Source organism: Mus musculus, chromosome 11, assembly GCF_000001635.26.
Source record: "Mus musculus strain C57BL/6J chromosome 11, GRCm38.p6 C57BL/6J".
Classification (NCBI taxonomy): domain Eukaryota; kingdom Metazoa; phylum Chordata; class Mammalia; order Rodentia; family Muridae; genus Mus; species Mus musculus.
The window spans coordinates 90,509,872-90,529,638 of NC_000077.6; the positions used below are offsets into that span (position 1 = coordinate 90,509,872).

The following is a 19,767-nucleotide window of genomic DNA, read 5'->3' on the forward strand; positions in this document are numbered from 1 at the left end:
TCCCCAGGTAAAACGACACGGGACCAGACCAGGACCCCTCTGGGTGATGAGCCTGGGAGGAGGTTATGTGTACGGCTCCTTTACCTGCACACTGGGGATTTGACCTCTATCTCCACTCTCATTAATATGGGTGGCCTATTGCTCTTATTAAAAGAAAAGGGGGATCTGTGGGGAGCCGCCCTCACATTCGCCGTTACAAGATGGCGCTGACATCCTGTGTTCTAAGTGGTAAACAAATAATCTGCGCATGTGCCAAGGGTAGTTTTCCACCCCATGTGCTCTGCCTTCCCCGTGACGACAACTCGGCCGATGGGCTGCAGCCAATCAGGGAGTAATACGTCCTAGGCGGAGAATAATTCTCCTTAAAAAGGGATGGGGTTTCGCCATTCTCTCTCTTGCTCTGGCTCTTGCTTTTGCTCTTGCACTCTTGCGCTCTTGCGCTCTGGCTCCTAAAGATGTAAGCAATAGAGCTCTTACTCTCTTGCACTCTTGCTCCTGAAGATGTAAGCAATAAAGTTTTGCCGCAGAAGATTCTGGTTTGCTGTGTTCTTCCTGGCCGGTCGTGAACGCGTGTAAGATGACTTGACATCTGACCTGCTTCAGTGATGTTTTATTAGATATGAAAAATCAACCCGAAAGTAAAGGTAATCAAGCTGTAGTGACTAAATTTATCGAAAACACGAACTGATACAGTTCGAAGTGTTTTTAATATGAAGTGTTTAAATACGAAGTGGTATTAAATATCACTCTTTCTCATGTTCTCTAAGAATCATAGGAAAGGCTGAAAATTAATTCTATAAGAGAGTCTCAGGAATTTGGGGAAAAGAACCCCTTAATTCTACTTGGAAAAAAGTATGATTTTATTATCTTGTATGATTATACATCAACCATAGTAGTGGTTTTATATGGTTTTATATGATGACAAGTCATATGTATTTAAAAAGTTAGAAGTTGAGGGAAATGAGGAAAAAGCCAGCTTTAGAGATATAATACGTATACACCTAGAAAGCTGGAAATATTCAGAGACCTGTTGTCTTTATTTGAGGTGTGAATATCAAAAGCATAAAAGAACAAGTACTAACCTTGTAAAATTCAACTTATTCAATGAGGGATAAACCTTTGTTTCACATCTTTCAGTTCAAAATAAAATGCACAGATACATTTGTTAATCATTAGGCCGAAACAATATTCTTGTTAATTAGACTTCTGTGTGGGGCCTCTGTTGGGGTTCTGTGTTATTGTTATGGCAACCAAAATGCATCAGCTGCTATTCCTAGTGTTGCTTGCTCTATAGTGGACTGAGAATTATAGCTATGACCCAACCCAAAAGCAGAATCTAGCTGTCGTCTCTAACTCTGCCGCGTCTTCCCAGACAACGGCCTAATGACCCCGCAGGGGCACTTTACTCACAATTAGAAGTGCCTCAAGCTTTCCCATTTTCCAAACTTTTATGTCATCAACTTACTAAGTATATAATGTAGAGTGAGTATAACTAATACCTTAACTGGGAACTGTGTAAAGTTCGCTGTATCTAGTGAGAAGTCTCTTAGATACACTAGGACCCCAAGTCTATATGTTATGTAGAGAGGATGGGTGGGCTGGGTAGATGGACAAGGGGGTTAAACAGAAAGAATGGGAAATAGTTCTTTTTTTTTTTTTTTTTTTTTTTTTTTGAGAAAGTGAAGAAAGAGAGGGGTTTGCAGAGAAAGAGAAACACTAATGACCATGGAGTCTTCAGTATTTATTAAGGAAAAAAATACTATCAGGATGACTGAAAGACAAATACAGTTAAAACTATTATATTTTTCTTGGTTTCCAAAGGACCAAAATGTTTTCTTTCTCTTTCTGATAGCTCCTTCTTGGTGTAGCACTGACTTTCATGTAGACCTCTCGACGTTCCCAGCACTCGTTATGCCTGGATGCCTTCCTTCATGCTACTTATGCATCCATGATATGAGAATCTACCACTTTTATAACTTTAAAAATCACATGCATGCCAAAGACCCTCAAGTTTATTTCTCTAAACCCACCACTTCTTAATCCAGACTGGTAACAGCAACTCCCTGAAACATCGCTGCTTAGATTACCCTTAAGGCAACCTGTGCTGATTTTCCTCCATATTAAATTTTACTCACACCCCAAAACTGGTCCTCTTCTCCATCTCCCCAAGTGAACCTTTGCCTCAGCCTGCAGGCTTCATGTCTGTAATGTGTCAGAGGTTCGTCTCCCTCATCTTCCAAGTCTTACATCTTACTCTGCAGGCAGGCCCAGCTCTCTCTCTCTCTCTCTCTCTCTCTCTCTCTCTCTCTCTCTCTCACACACACACACACACACACACACACACACACCCCACACACACACGGAGCAGTGAGCTCACAATGGCCATAGAGTTTTCTCAGGTTCAGATGTCATTTATTGGTTTTCTCTTTGTTCTCCCCAACTCTCCCCATAAGGTCTACAAGGGCAGGAATGGACTACCCATTCTCATGTACCAAGAACCTGGCAAGTGCCTGCTACCTAGTAGGTCATCAAAAATGGTTGATGCATAGTTAGTGCTCTAGATCTATTTTAAAGAACTTCTTTATGTAGATCAAAACATGTTGTTATTATTTTAAGAAAAGAGGACTATTTAAATATTTCTCCATGGAGGGATGTCTCTAGAAATACTCTTGGTTATATTTAACTGATTAACTCATCTGCAGTATAACAGAACCATGCACTTGTTTCTCATTAATAAAAGGATTGCTGAAAACCCTTCCCCAGACAGTTCTCCTATGCAGCTGACTCATAGCTTTATTGTTAGTGGTAGATGCACAGAGAGGAGGCATTGGTCTTCCTCAGGAAATACTACAGAGATCTGAAATCTAGGTCAGACAACACTGCTCTAAGAGGGCTGCAAACGCCCACATAGCTCTTGCTGCTCATCACTGAGATAAGAAAATCATGTTTAAACAACAATGAAAAATTACTTACTCTGCAATTACATTTGGTGAACTGACACGGGAATGAGCTGTTATCATAGCTCTCTCTGGACCTCTTGCAATTTTAACATGTCACCATGGTCTGTAAGGATGCTTACAGTCAGTGTCTCCTGAGGGTAACCACGAGACAGAAAGCTAGATAATAGCTATTCTTCTGTGAGAAGTTTGATCTGCAAACCCCAGCATGGTTTTATACACCAATTAAGTTTCTGTGGTGCTGGCATGTCACATGTCATGTCAGTGACTAAACAGAAAAGAGCTGCCTGGGACATTCCATGCCCTCATGGTTTTCTGCACTATGGTGCATGCATAACTGTGTGCTGTGGCTCGGGCACTCCTAGCCTTCAGAAACAACACTAGCTACGGTACTGCACTCTGATGCTGCAGACCAATTCAAATGTCCAAAGCAGTGTGGTAAGTGCATTTATCAGGGTGTTGGGAAACTGTCATGTTTCCTTTAAACATTTAAACAACTTTGACAAATGCATATGCCCAGTAGGCTTTTTTTTTTTTTTTTTTTTTTTTTTTTTTGATACTGAGACATAAAATAAAGGGCTGAGGTATATGTAATAGCAGACATATAAAGATGCAACAACGCATTCTATCCTCGAACTTGTACTAACGTCTATATCGGGCTACAAAGACTAGCGTACACCTAATCAGACTAAAATTTTCAGCAGCTCAGAAGAGACATGTAGGAAAGGGAAGGCTTTCCCATCATTTCCTACTACAGTTAAATCTAGCCCATGAATTGTGTCTGATTAGTCAAATTTAGCTCAGACATAAATCTTGGTTGTAAATTTAAAAACCAGTCCAAGCTTTAGCGGATGGCATCTCTGCATCTTAACAAGTGTTCCTGGTCCAGCTTAGCTCTCAGCTCCTGCTCCAGGTCCGCTGCTGGGTGAACACTTCTGACGACTGACGGGTTTTAATTGCCCGTGGCCTGGAGATCTGCATTATGGTAGTCATCAGCTTATCTCGCAATAATTTGTCATTGGAGTTTGTTAAAGACAAAGACAATGGCTTCTACTCCCAAAGATAAAAATAAAGGTAGAGTTAAAAATTCAGAAACTGCATGAACAAAATCTGCACTTCTATTTGGGAAGCAGCACATAATTAGTTACTTTGAAAGAAAACTTCAAGATGATGAGAGGCAAGGCGCCACACACATGTAATTTTTCTTTTAGGGTCTTTAGTCTGAACAAGTGAGCTTGTGCAAAGCTCTGTAAAGGCGATTAGATGCAACAACGAAGCTGCTTCAGACAGGCAGCAAGACTCACTTCATCTTGATACATTTTTTCTTATCTTTGAATAACAAAAGAGCTACGAGGTTGGGAGGAGTGCAGTGGAGGGGAAACTGTGGTTGGATGTAATGTATGAGAGCAGGTTGTATTTTCAATAAAATAATATGTTGTCTATTGAATTTATATATATATATATACATATATATATATATACATACATACATACACACACACACACATATATATGTTTTTTTTAAAGGGTCAATGTGTTTCCTACGGAAGTCTTTGGGGGTTGATGTACTGCAAGATACTTAGAAAAACCTGAAATGTTCTGTTTCCTCAAGTTAATGCCAATTCACCAACTACTTAAGGAGAGAGAGAGAGAGAGAGAGAGAGAGCGAGAGAGAGCTTTAAAGAAAAGTGTATTTTACAAGTACACACCACAGAACCTTGCAGTATCTTACCAATACAGACAGGTCCAAGGTCAAAAAACTTATATTGCAGAGTCAGGATAGACTATTTTCAATGAAGGCCAAGGTTAACAAAAGTCTTTATTGATTACTCTTATTTTTTTTTATCTGTTACTTAAAAAAAAATATTTTCTCCTGAGTAAAAAAGGAGAGGAACAAACTGCTGCAAACACTTCAAATCAAGGGGGGATTTTGGACACATTGTAAAGCAGAACTGCTGCACCCCGAGATCCCATTACGTTTGATGGGGAGAGCTTATTCTCCGTTCCAGCCATGAAGCCAGGAAAGGCTTCCATCTTTGTTGGCCATTTTCTGCTGTTTAATACTATTTGACCAGTTGTTTTAAACCAAAAGGCTAGCAAGACCATCTCTCTTAATCGTCCTTTTACTTAAAGACACTGAGCTTAAAATAAATGTCAAGCCGGGCGTGGTGGTGCATGCTTTTAGTCCTAGCACTCGGGAGGCAGAGGCAGGTGGATTTCTGAGTTTGAGGCCAGCCTGGTCTACAAAGTGAGGTCCAGGAAAGCCAGGGCTACCCAGAGAAACCCTGTCTCGAAAAACCAAAAAAAGAAAAAAAAATGTCAAGCCTTTCAGGAAACAGAGAGAAGAAACCTGTTCTCCCACAGAATCTTCATCAGTGAAACTTTTGCACTTAAGTTTAGTCTCAGAACCACTTTTATCACCACGTCTGCACACGGCACACACACAGTGCTGTGTGGATCCCCAAGGGACATATTACTGTTAACGGCCCATCCAGCCATTTGGTTATCATTATATAGTTAATGGATTTTTAGGATAATAACTCTGATACAGACAATAAAATGCCTTAATTAGTTTATCATCCTCTTTTCTCTGAGACGAGATCCAGGCCATATCTGACTTTATGAGGGGGCACGGTGCCATGCCGCTCTGAAACTGGGTTCCTGCTTTCTTGGTTCTAGGAGCCCAAGGTAGCTTCTAATCTAGATTGCATGTGCAAATGAAACTCATTTATAGTGATTTTAAATAAAGAAAAATGGCAACGCCACAGGATATCATGGGAGCAATAGATAACAAATAGCAAACGAGATGTGAAACTTTGCAAAGAAACAAAATGGCACATAGGGGAGATCCGGCATCATGATGGTTGGAAAGGTGGGAAGAAGATGGGATCAACTTTGTTTTTTAAAAAAGTATTGATGTGTGTGTACATTCCTGTGTGAGGGCATGCATTTGTTACTGCATGTCTGTGAAGGTCAGATCAGACGGCAACCCTTAGGGGTTTGGTTGGTCCTTTCGTTCCTCGATACTCCAGGCAGGATCTCTAGTTTGCTGCTATAGTGTTTTGTTTTGTTTTTTTTTTTTTTAAACAGCAAACCAGGTACATATATTCTTCTCTTACATTAAAGACATTAACAGTTAAAAACGGATTGTACTGTATTTATCACCATAGACCCGTATTCTTTAGAAACTTTGGAAAATAAATGTCATAGTCCCACAGGACAAATCTTCTGATTAGACTGTCAGTATATATATTTTTTCTCTTTTTAAATAAATTTTTATCAAAATGGCACGTGTCTGCCAATCTCTCAGACTTGTCACTGCTGTAAATAGGTGACCATCGCCTTGGCCACTGTGCCTCTGTTCAGGCCTCGAGGGCAGGCAGTGGAGGGCGAGAGACACTGTGGAGACCTAGCAGCCATTTGCCCTGGGGCTGCAGGGCGCATGGCATCCCTTAGAACTCAACATTAGTGACAGCTTCTTAGGGCCAGGCTTTATAACCCAGTGGAAATGGTGTGGCTTTCATGCTCAGAGCCTTCACGGCTAGATGGAGCCCACTGGTCTCACTGAGAATCAGAGGGGAAAAAGAAGTAAACTGGACGAGCAAACAAATTAAAGTGTTTGAAAGCCCCGAGAGTTCATAGACTGGTTTTAGGACATTTTGTTGTTGTTTTGGTTTTTTGCTTTTAGGAAATGGGACTCTCAGTGAGCAGCTTATAGGTTTGGCAAACCATGTTTTCTACACTGGGATCTCATACAGGCCTGCAGCTCAAAATGCAAGTCTGACATCTGGGACGGAAGGCATCCTGGAAAACGAAGGATCTAATAAAACCAAAGACGTCTCATGTTCGATGCTGGTTGTCACAGAAGGGCTGGGCATCTGTTGGCCTGAGTGTAGCTGGTCTCGTGTGAATCCAACTTGGTACACAATTGCTAAACAATACAACAGGTCAAGCAAAGTACATGGTGCGCAGTGTGTCCCGGTGGGCCTGGACCGCCTTGGCCAGCGCTTGGTGATCTCGTCCGTTGCTTCATCATGTTCTTTATCCACCAGGTGGTACCTGGCTCGGAAGGCCACCAAGTGAGCATAGTAGGCTGGTGCAGATATTGACACAGAGCGTGTGCAGCACGGGTAGGTGTGACACAGCTAGTGGGAAGGATGGCTTGTCCCCTGGGTGCAGCATGACTACACAGGTAGAAGTCAAGCTCAGTGGGGTGGGTGATATTCCTGTGCCTGCTGGAATGTTTCCACTCTTTCCAACCCGCTCGTTTTTGTCTGTGTAGAAGAGGTGTGTGTGGTGCTGCTTTTGCACCACGATGAACGTGATCCCTGGCTGAGAGTCCTTCTCCAGCTTTATGCAGGCCTCTCTGATGGCCAGGAGCTCATGATGGAAAAACTGCCAGAACTGGCCCTTGGGGACGCCGTCTCAGTAGAAGACGATGCGGGTGGGCTTGACGCATGTAGGTTTGTAGGACTGAATGCGCAGCTCTCACGCCGTGCTGCTATAGTTTTTACACTGGGATCAGTTGCCTGCAAGTTTCTAGAAGATTCTCTTATTTCGCATCCCATCTCACTGTAAGAGTGCTAGGATCACAGAACCATTGTCCTGTCTAGTTCGTCCATGGGCTCTGTGGACCTCAACTCTGAGTCAGATTTGTCCAGCGGGCACTTTTACTCATCAAATTGACTCCCTGGCCTGGCAACTCTGCTTGCATGGTGGGTATTGGAACAGAAAAGCTTCCCCACTTTATGGGAGAGAGGCAGAGACAAATCAGAGAACTCATTCGGGTCATGTAACTCCTAACAGCCAGATGTGGGATTTGAACATTAGCCATATGGGTCTTGAGTTATTAACCACTATACCTTTAAAATACAACATCATCATCAACAACAACAACAACAACAACAAGACCTGTAAAAGTGTTTTGAAAAGTAGAAATCAAGGGCCAAAGATTTCAAACCATAACTCCCTCTTGGTGGTGGTCCAGGCCCAAGTGTTTCTAATGGTTTATTCTATTCTGTAGTCTTTCAACAAAAAGTCTAACACCACTCATATGTCAGCAGGAGACAGAGTAAAAATATTGCTGGCCTAAGCTTTTCCTTCTTATCTTAGCAATTCTCAATTTAGAAGAGAGTGTGAATGCAGAGAATGTCAACTTGTTGACAGCTCTCAGAGCACAGCTCTCCAGAGTCCCAGGAATTTGGACCTGGGCACGAGTTTGTTAAAATCTAGTAGCTTTTAGCATATGCTATAGATAACAGTGTAGGTTCAGGTGACCCTTATAAAGCTTTTTTATTTTTGAGTTTATATACTTATGACATGTGGTATATTTTGACACGTACACATGTAGTGTAATAATGCGTTTGTCCCTTTTTGAACCGTATGTGTGGAAGCATCTGGAACGCAGCCTTTCAATATGCAGCCTTCTATAACGTCTTCCTTGATCTTGCTAACTTTTACATCACGGTTACACAGCTGATATTTATAAATGAGTTTCCAGCAGATACCGAAATGCCTTATGAATCACAGGAGATTGAACTGACATTGGAAACAGCACTGGTGAAGCGTATTGCTGCCCTTCGCCATCTACAGGAACTGGGCTCTGACAGATAGGTCAAGATGCTTACGCTCGCGGTCCAGCCTTTCTCATGTGGTCTCCTGGATCTCAGCATTTAGCACTGATAATCGTTCCTCAGGAATTCTCTCCTTTTTAGTATCCCCTACCCAGTAATCAGCTCTTCATTTAATTCTGCCAGCTTGAGTGCTCCCATCTGGATCCTCTACTGTCTCTTCTGAGCTGTCTCTGAGGACTTCTCCTTCTGTCACATCCGTTCTCTGGGTGTCAGGGCTTCAGCTATCACAGACACACACCTCTTCTCTCATCCAGAGCTCCACAGCCTGAGCCTGCTCCCAACCCTCACTACACATCTACCAACTCCTCAGTGTTTCACCTACTTGGGCTCCTTCTTCCTGAAAAATGTCTTTTTATTTGCTGACATCCTTGATTGATAAGAGTTTGGAAACCTCCATGGATCCAGCTTCTCTTTCAGTTGTTATGCGCTCTGGCACGAGCACTCCCGAGACGCTGCTGATGTATTTACTCCCTAGTCCTCACCGATGATGGCTAAGGTCCAGTCTGCATCCCTCCTGGTGATAAAGTGGTTCTAATGGGAAGATGAAGCATTGGGTGGCAAGCAAGTCCTGTTAGAAAAAGCGAGGGACTGACAGTCATGATGGTGATCAAAAGGTGGCATGGGATGAGGGAATGGAATGGAGGCAGAAGCTTTGTGGAAGAAGGGGATTTCATTATGGGCAGGTGGAGGGCCACGGCCACAGGTTTGGTATAAGAGTGGGCTTAGCATGTCTGAAGGACTACAGAAAGATGACTATGGCTAGGAGATACAGTCGGGGTGACAAGCATATCAACTAGCTGTTAAGGCACCGGATGAAGAACCTAGTAAGAGTCAATCAACAGCCTACTCCTGCGCAGACAGAACTTCCCAAAGCATAGCTCTAATTACACCCGTTCTTTGCTCAAAAGCGCCAGTAGCTCCTCACTGTCTACTAAGCAAAAAGCCTTCATAACACTTTGCCAGGTGTTTACAAAGGTTCACAGCCAACTCCTAACTTATTTTCAATTACTTCCTTTTATTATTTGTGCTGAAGACGAAGGCTTGAAAAATGATAGTCTAGGACCAAATCTGGCCCATCACCCATTTTTTTTTAAATGAAGTTTTATTGGAACACACCTTATCAATTTCTTATTACCAATGACTGCTTTCCTGCTACAATGGAAGAATTGAGTGGTTGCAACACAGGCACAGGGCCTTTTTTTTTTTTTTAAGGTCATCAAACCTAAAAGATAATTTGCTGAATCAAATTGTAAGCAAACTAATTTTAAAAAATTTCTTCCTTGTTTCTAACCTTACATTTTATCCTGTTACTTTATGTCACTCCTTTCTTTTACACAGCAATTCCTGTTTTCTGCCTTCATGAACCTCCATTCGATTCGTCCTTCAAGGACCATCTACTCCTCTCCATGAACCTTCCTTCTGTTCCCAGGATAAGTACAACGATGCCTCTGAAGCTGTTCCCTCCCTGGTCCACAGAACCTAGGCTCTGTCATATTATATACGAAGGATGGTCATTTGACCTGAAACTAGAAGGTCTGCATTTGCTCAATGTGATGGCGAAGAGTCTTACAACTGGGGGCCAGCAGCAGAAGGTCCAGCACTGGAATGAAGAAGTGCTGTGTAAAAAGCCGCACTTGACCAGCTGGCTGTGAAGATGGAAAGGCAGTGTAAGTAGCTAGAGAGTCTAGAAGAGGAAAAATCAAAAACCCAAACCAATCAAACAAGAAATCCCCAGGAACTTCCAGAAGAGCAGGAAGCTTCCCTGAATCTCAATTTTAGCCTAGAGAGACCCATTTTGAACTACAGGCTTTTAGAACTGTATGGGAATATATCTGTATTGTTTGAAGACACCAAGTTTGTGGTAACTTGAGATAGCATTTACGGGAGACAGATGTTATTTCTCTCCTTTCCAATCCATGAACACCTGAGACTCTTCAGTGTCTCTTCTACGCTATAGCTGTATTGTTTTCATACATACTTTGATTCTGTCCATACATGGCTAGCTCCCCAAGGGACAGAAGCATATAGCTCATTTTACCCTTGCATCTGTTATGACGACAACCACAGGTGCCTTGTCCAGAGTAAGGTATCAAGAAATGGTAGCTAATGGATGCTTAGTATGTTTGAAAATTTGAAATGCACAATGTCCAAGAAAGCAATTAGGAATAATGAAAGAGGGTATTTGTTAAAACTTCACAACCTGCTAATAATGAGGTATAAAGCTCAGGCACTCATGGGGGCCAAACACAAATGAATAATGCTAAAATGCTGCTTCCAGTGGGGGGTTTTCAGAGAAGGACGCTGAGGACAAAAGGAATACAAGATAAGGGCATTTGAATTACTGTCAGATTATAAAAGGTTTGCACCTTCATCCATCCTGCCAGTATCATTTGGGAACCTGACAGGCTGGTGGCACCTTCGAGCTCTGCAGCAAAAGCTCAGATAAAGCGACAGACAGCTCTGCAGACCAAGAAGAAATAAAGAGGACCGGGTAATGACTCACTTTCATATTAGGGCTTTTCCTTTATAAGAGCACATCAGTCCTTTCTGTATGTGCACAGTGGAGTTGTCTGTTTCCTTGTATACAAAGAGTCGCCCTTTCCCCCCAGGTGGTAAGAAGGGTGTGTCCGTGCAGGGAAAGGTGACTTTTACCGGCTCTGGGTGAGATGACTCCCTAAGGAGTTCATTCACCAATCACTGAGCATCAGGCATGTGTCAAGTGCCGTGACAGGTGCTGGAGGACTGAGCTGACTGAGACACTGTCACATGGTGAGGTGGAAGGCTGTGTCTCTGGGGACGATTCATGACAGCATTTCTCACACAGCAGCGGCTGTCTGCTTCTGGAGGCTGTGGTCTTAATTAAACCCGGAGAGCCTACTCTCCTCCTCTCACACCTCCCTCGGTTACACAGAGAGGAACACAGAGGGTGTTTGTAACTTGTGAGTTTGAAATTTGATTCAAAGCCTTAAGAATATAATTTCTCTCATTCCATAGAAGACAATTTTGAATTCCCAAGGAAGTCTGCATTTGCTCTTAGAACGGTCATCTCCTCACCCAGGAGTCAGAAGACGCGGAGTGCAGTTTTCTTTCGGGGTGTCATCAGTCATTACACACAGCAGCTACTGTAAACAATACCCACAGAGCCCCCCACGTTCTGCAGGGAGGGAGCCTGGCAGTGCTTCAGGGGAGTCCTCTGTGTAAGATGTCATAAGGCTCCCACTGTGTGGGGGGCATGAGTGAGGGCTTATCTGTGGTGTGGCTAGGGAAGGTTGAAGGCTTCAGCCAGGCTGTCCTCAGATCCTTGCCCTGTGAGTCTCCCAACAAAGCAGTTGAATTCTTTGAACCCTTCCAGGAGTAAGAAAGCCCAGTGTAAAACAGACACTAAAGTCCTGTGCAATGTAATCAGGTATGTCCTGTCGCCAGGAAGGCATTTTACTGGCTACAAGCAGACAACACATCCTGAACATGTTCCACGGGAGGGGATGATACCAGACCATTAACATAGGAAACACAACCATGGGAGCCACCCACAGAGTCTGTCCAACACATGATTTAAGAATTTTTCTCTTTATGCTACATCACATCAGAATTTACTTGCTTTGTTATTATTTTAAATATGCTTATTTTTAACTACGTTTAGTGTGTCAATAATTAAGTTAGGCCTGGCTATAGTATTTAGGCCACATTTTAATATTAATCTAAGTTGTCTGTCTGCCCATCTTTTGTGCATTTGTTTAAACATGTAAGTTCATCAAAGAACTTTGTCAAGTTTCCCTCGATTTGTGCACTACTGTCTCTTCTTTTGCTGAGACTGTAATTCTATACTGTGGAGTTAACTTCTTAGATTTTATTGCATCTGCTCCTTTCTAGTCTCTAAAAATGAGAACAAACTCATTTAATAAAAGTTTAAAGCAGCTCCGGACTTTCCTGGAGTCTGTGATGTGTCTTCAGGTGTGTCACCAGAGCAGCAGGGTAAGGAGACCTTCCTGACTGTGACAGCCTGGCAAGCAACAGCTAGCAACTGATCTGCTTTGGGAACTGTGTACGGGCTGGTCCATGTCTGCTCTTATCTGGATACGGGCTGGTCCATGTCTGCTCTTGTTGCTTCGCCGTGGCTTCTATTCTCACCTCCATTTCTATCATCTTGTCTGTCATTTCTGTTACCTTTGCTCACATCCAAAGGCCTGCCCAGGAGTCTTCCCCCGAGGCCCTCCTTAAGTTCTGGCAGGTCTATTACGCTGGAAGATGAAAGAATCTTCCATAGACAGACTGCAATCACAAAGTCCCAAAAAATGGTGCCTCGCATCCAGTCAGGGATGGATAAATGTAAGACAGGTGACTTTGTTCTTTTACCAAGTCTTATTTAAACAAGTAAGATGTACTTGCTGTGACTCTTTAATACAGTTTCTCATGTTGTGGTGACCCCCAACCATAAAGTCATTTAATTGGTACTTGATAACTGTCATGTTTCTACTGTTAGGAATCGTAATGTAAACCTGTGTTTTCCAGTAGTCGCAGGCAACCACTGTGAAAGGGGGTTGCAATGCACAGGGTGAGAACCATTGCTCTAGAACTATTGCATACGTGGCTCCAAGGCATTGCTTACGTCTTGCAGTGAGATCTCTATGCTGTTTGTAAGCCCCTTTTACACTAAAGAGATACTTTACATTGCAGAGGTAATAAATGATTTCTCTTAAGGAAAAGCTCAGACGTTTCTAAGGAAGACAAGACACAATCTTCTAATTCTGTCTGAGACGGTCACTGTTGTCACTGTGTTAGAGACCTGTACCTGACCGAGCACCGCTGCACCTTCAGGAGCAGAGTCACCTATTGCTGCGTCCTGTGTATTCATATCAAAGTCATAAAAATTAGACAAACTGTATTTTGGTCAGTGATTTTAATGAAAAAAAAAAAAACACAAACCTCCCTCCAATGCAGCCTTGTGGAGTGCTTGGCATTTCGGAGGACACTTTCACACCAAGCCCCTTAATCCTTGAGATGACCCCATGAAGATGATATTCCTTCTTTGGAGTCATAAAGTGAGACTACTGAGATGGCTCAGACTTTCCAGCTCTCAGCTGCATTGATTGTAAGGCTATATGATTTAATACAGTTCTAAAAACAAAAACAATGGCCAATTCCATTGTGACAGAATGGCTTAACCGTGCCTTAGTCACACTCAAAGGACCTAAGCTAGAGACTTAAAACACTGTCCTTTCTAAGTTTGTGACTGAAGTAAATTGTCTTAATCTTTTATTACTTTTATCGTGTTTGTGTGTGCATGTGTGTATATGTATGTGTGCATGTGTGTGTGGTATGCACACAAGTGCAAGCACACGTGCCTATGTGCAGAGCCCAGAGAAAGAAATACGATATCTTGCTCTACCATTATCTGTCTTGCTGCCTTGAGACAGGGGTTTCTTACTAAGCCCTAAGTTAGGCTGTAAGATAGCAACTCCCAGAAAATCCCAGCATTACAAGAATTACAGGCATGTTTTTTTTTTTTTTTTTTTTTTTTGGTGGGGGCTAGGGATTTGAACTCAGTTCCTTATACTTGCTCAGCAAGAGTTCTTAACTCATACCTTCTATAGGAAATAGTACCTATCTCACAGGGTAGCTAAAGAGGCTGTATTGAAATGAAAGTAGCAGTTAAATTATAAATTATAAAACTTAGCAAAACTTCTATATCAATGACACTAGTTTTGAAGATAATATGTGTAATATAGTATTAATATTGTTCTGAAAGCAAGGTCTGGACTTTTGGATCTAAATTGAACTGTTTTATTATATTAATCAATTATGAAAGGTGTTACTGAAAACATTTTAGTATAGTGGCCACCCTGTTTAGATGAACTGTTAGTTCTTTGTCCTCATATAAATTCTGAAGAACACCTAATCTATTATCTCAACAGAATGCCTTCAGTTTGAATGGAGACTTTTTTCAGATCTTGGGAAATAAACATTTCTGTCTGGTACTTGAGCCATTGTGATTAAAATTAGATTGAGAAAAAATGATGGAAGAGTGACTCCTCTCTGTCTACTGCTATCCCCACAGAACCTATGATGGCTTCTGTGATCTAAGGAGCAATCTGCTTTTTCAGACAGTCCCGTTCTGTCTGAAATCAGTTTGAGTGAAAGTCTGTTAGCCACGTTCATACTAGTGTCTACAGGTTTCTTATTTGATTAAATCCTAGACTTTGTACATCCTGCAATCCCCTTGACAACCTTATCCTTGCCTTTGAGAGAAATGAAAGCTCTCTTGTCTAGCCATGCCTTAATAACTTGAGGCTACTGATAGTATACATGATTAAAGTGTAAATCTGAAATACGTTCCTGGAAATGATCTTCTATGAAAATGCATCATATGTGGTAGCTTTGGGACTGACTCACAGTAGAAAATGGTTCCATATAATAACTACCAGAAATATGATGGTTTCTTGATTCTTTGACTCAAAGGCTGTATATATTTACTTCCTATGTGGCAGTAGAAATGGTAGATGTTGATATATACATATATATATGTCTGATAGTATTGACTATTTTCAGCATTCAATTTCTCAGGAATTTGTTTAATAAAAACAGCATATATTTGTCAACTGATTGATATGCAGATCGGTCAATGGGGAGGCATGTAGTTATCTAAGATCCAGGATGATAAGAGAAAAGTGTTCATTGCTTCTGGACTTCAGGGCATTCATTAATGTAACACACACAGCTACCAAGCTGAAAGATTAATAGTGAGCTTCAGGATCCAGCATCTAATACTTGATGGAGCGGCACAAATATCTCTTTAAATTGAAGTTTTCTTTGCTACTCCAAGTTCAGCCCACATGACTACCATCCCCACCCCCAACACTGTATCTAACTAGCCTTCCTGTTTCCTTCATTCTTGTTATTACATTTCAGTGTAAGAATTGCCCCCAAAACTGTGGAAATGTAGGTCATATTATTTTACTGCTGTTTGAAACCATCATGGCTTCCTGTGACTCTTTTGCATGTCATAGAAGGCAGCTGCTCTACATCTGTAGCCTTATCTCATGGTACTCATCTGCCTGCTCATATCTGGTGGGTACACAGCTCATGTTTCACTGTCCCTGGAGCATTTCAGGGTTACCCCTGCCTCAGAGCTTCCGTAATGGGCTGGAGAAGCCCTTCCTGTGGGGTTTCTTCCAGTTGAGCCTGGACTCCAGTCCTACCTCTTCAAAGGGACGTTCTTTGTCCACCAGTCTTATATAGCATCTCATGTAGTTGCTTTATATACTGATGTGTGTAACATTTACTGATATCTGGAATTATGATATTTGCTTTCTTGATCACTTGTTTATACAACTTTACCTGCTATATTTACATAGGCTGCTGGCCAGCAAGGCCCAGTGTATGAATGATACTTTAGGTATTTTGTGATTTATATTGTTATTTTAGTGTCTGTTCTGTTGTGGACATTCGTAGTTTTTTTTTTTTTTAATTTTTTTATTAAGAGGAGTGTGTGTTTCTCTTTTCTTTTTTCTTTTTTATTCCAGGTAAATAAAATTTAGCCTGGAATGAAATGTTTCCCTTGAAGCGAACACTAATTAAATTGTTCAAAATAAAATTCAGTGCATTTTTAAGTAGAACCACACAGGCCTTTCAATTTTCAAAAATACAATGTATTATATGTTTACCATTCGTTGGACGGTTAGAGTCTATGAATATCTACAGTCTTAAATATCTGACTCTGGAAAATGAAGTCATCAGAGAAGAACTGGACCCTACCATGACATCTTAGTTTTTCTCTCAGCTGACACAGTCACAGTTCTCCCTAGCAGGCTGACCCCTTTGGCCACTTCCAAGAGAAGCAAGAGACACAGTCCACAGGACTACTTTAGGGAAGGTAAATAGCAAATGCCAATTCCAAACAGTATGGCTGACGTCTTCTAAAGGAACATGGTTGAGTTTTTCTTACAAATCAGACTAGTAATAAAAGTATGCTATCAGGAGTAATGAAAAAAACCCAAAGATATAAGTGTCAGGTACTGAAGGACTGGAAAGAGAAGATGTGAAGTATGAACTTGGGATCTGAGAGAAGGGAGGAATCTACGGGAAAAATCAAAAAGGCATTTAAGATGTTACAACACTGTCTTTTCCCTATGTCATGAAACCTTTCCAACTGGTTTACACAGCTTTAGTTTAGCTTCTATGCTATATGTGTTACACATTCTTTAAAAAACAAGTTATCTACTTAGAATTGGTTTTTGATCTTGGAAAGGATGTGGGGGCCCTTGGGGCTCTTGATGCTTGACTAAGGTGTTAGAATTACTTCTCACAACATAAAAAGAAGAGAGATGTTAAACTGGCATCCTACTTTTATGAGTTTAATTGCTGAGATGGAGAGATGGCTAAATGGTTAATAGTTGTACTATTCTAGCTGGGTTCAGTTCCCAGCACCACCAGAGTAGTTTACAAACACCATGACTCCTGTTCTATATGCTTGGATGCCCTCTTCTGGCTGTAGTGGGTACCAGACACACATTTGGTACACAAACATATACAAGGGAGACACTCATATACTTGCAATAAAAGTAATTAAGTCAGTAGAGATAAATGATTCCTAGTTAATGATAGAAACAGCAGAATTGATGCAGGATTCTTGCAGAGCCCAGTATGTATAATCAGAGGGTCAGTGCTTCGAAAGGGAAGGGAAAGGGTCTCCTTATTAAATAAATTTTCAGCTGACTAAATAAAATTTAATTAGTTAACCAATTTTTAACAGTTGAACCTTTATAGTTTTTATAAGAAATGCTGTAATCAAAATATTTACACATATATCTTTTATTACTTTAAAAATACCAATAGTTGAAATTAGTGAGTTAAAATGTAATCATTAAAAACATTTTTAACATTTTTTCAAAAGATCTTTTAAAAGATCTTGTGAATATCTGCATGTATGTATGTGGTGTGTGTGTGTGTTCTCAAGAATATTGAGTCAAGTTACATTCCTACTTCTAGTTGATTGTTTACTTTCAACTTTAATTAGTGGCAGGCCCAGATGGTTGCTAATTTTTTTAAATGACTAATATATGAATTATTTCAGAGAAAGGAAAGTGTATTCTTTAGGGAATGATTCATGCCCCTTGTTTCCTTTGCACGGCAGCATTTAGGCCCTTGTGGGTGTAGAAAATTTAGCTCCGACTGCATCTCACTTGGGTGAAATGCCAAAGGTTAAGAGCCCAGTTATGATAGAGATAGTGTGGAGACACCCTTCTCCTTCAGATTTTTAAAGTGGACTCCCAATTATAAGTGCCAATTTCAGCATGCAAGCAGAATGGAAAGGTTTAAGCATAGCTATAATAGTAATTCTAAACTCTCCTACATCTTGACGTGTATGTTTTCTTGCTTTACTGCAGTGGGTTTTTCAATAAGCATATATTCATATGTATCTATTGATAAGAGCTTGAATGAGGTATATATGAAACTATGTTACATATTTCTACTGGTTTTGACTGTTGAATGGCAATAGGGACTTCTTGGTCACCTGAACATTTGAGCTGGTTCTTGGAGCTGCCCAGTTTAGGCTGGGGGCTGGCTCTGTGTGCCTGCACTCTGAACGTAGGAGTGACACAAAAGCATGTCTGTGTAGTTGGTAGTGAGCTAGGACTAGATGTGACTGTGTAAAGTCACATGTACTTGGTGCTAGTTCCTTCCACATGAACGCCAGTGCACTCCCATGTATGTTTGCTCTAAAGCGCTGCCTGTGCCTCTCAAGAGATCAGCACCCACTTGTCTTCTACCTGACAAAGAATCTGGGGGAGGTCTGCAGACTTCAACGAAGCCAACGACTCTCCCAAGAGTGAGAACTGTGCTGTAGTTTACTCATTAGCTTTCAGTCTGGAGCACAGGAGTGCATTCCTGCCAGAGCCCAGCTTGCCCATAGTTACTGCGGTTGTTCGACAGAGGAAGTAGCAGGTTAGCCCTTCCTGCTTTCCCACTCTGAGGTCCTTGCCCCACCCTGAAAAGGGATGAGGATTCTCAGTGATCGTCTCCCTGTTTTTATATCCTATTTGTCATTTCTATGGGCACTCGAAGGTGGGAAATTAAATGATTCTCCTTTAGTTCTAAGTCAACCTTTAGCAGCTGAGCCGTTTCTTCAGCCCTGACACTCATACTGGAAACTCAAAGAGTTCGTATTTTATTAAAGGTCTCCTATGGGATAACTGGCAAGACATTTTAAAAATTATTTTAAATCAGAACTGGGTATGTTTGCTTTTTTTTCCCCATAATAATTTTGTCAGTCTCTATGTCAATCAAAGAGCACCGTGATGAAGCAGCAGTTGCTTCACATGAAGATTACACTAAGGTACCACAATGTTATTGGCCATGAAGACAGTGATGGAGAGTGGGAGAAGCATTTCCAGGGTTCCAATCCTGACTGAGATGTCTATATTCCCTCCTTATTGTCTTGTTAAACACAACGGAACAGACCAAAGCTCTCCATGGTACCAATCACCATAGAAAGGTGCTGATGCAGACCCTCTGCTGCAGTTCTCCATGGTGATTACACTCTAACACGCAGGCAATAACGTGTTACATGCTTCATATTCAGAAGGGCCCTCATCTACCCCCATCCAAACGTATCCAAGTTGAATGCCACTCTAGACAATTAACAGACAGAAGGGAATTTAACTTCCTTACTGCACCTCGTCGTCATGCCACACCAGTACACCTCGGCGGCAGCAGCACCCAGTCAAGGAACCTCCCCAGCTCCAGGCAGCAGGTAACAAACATTCTATCGAACCCTCCAGTTTTTACATGCAGCAGCCGAGGGCTAAGTCATCTGTCCCATGGAAGTGAATGGACAGCTACTGTACTCACTGGAGCACCTCTAGGAAAGAAAGCTCAGAGACTCTATAGCGCAAACACCCTGACATCTGTCTCCACAGGCACTCTGATGAGGATGAGACTGCCATGTGTACAGATATGGGATCGTAGCCTGGGCTTCAGAAGTCTTCTGACAATGGATGCAAGAAGCATAGGATTCAACATTTCTGGAAGGGGGATTTCATCAGAGTTCGGAGGAATTGATAACCCAGAACAGGCTCAGGATTGTCTCCCAGGCAGTCTTCTGAGCTTGGTTTTAAGATGTAAGATCCCACAATGGAAGAATGGATACAGAAAATGTGGATCATTTACACATGGAATGT

At 41.6% G+C, this 19,767-nt stretch overlaps 1 protein-coding gene and 1 pseudogene across 5 annotated transcripts in view; both read right to left on the reverse strand.

Annotated features, from left to right (window-relative positions):
* The window catches only part of Stxbp4 (syntaxin binding protein 4), a 161,645-nt gene that overhangs the window by 33,380 nt on the left and 108,498 nt on the right, over positions 1-19,767 (reverse strand). Inside the window, exon 17 of one of the 5 annotated variants that reach the window (XM_006532738.4) lies at positions 1,727-9,158. The exons of the other annotated variants lie outside the window; for them this stretch is intronic. Coding sequence (XP_006532801.1) covers positions 9,157-9,158 — 2 coding nt within the window. The 3' untranslated portion in view covers positions 1,727-9,156. Of the gene's footprint in view, positions 1-1,726; positions 9,159-19,767 lie in introns of those variants that run through there. 5 annotated transcript variants of the gene reach the window in all.
* On the reverse strand, positions 6,709-7,447 carry Gm11511 (predicted gene 11511; annotated as a pseudogene).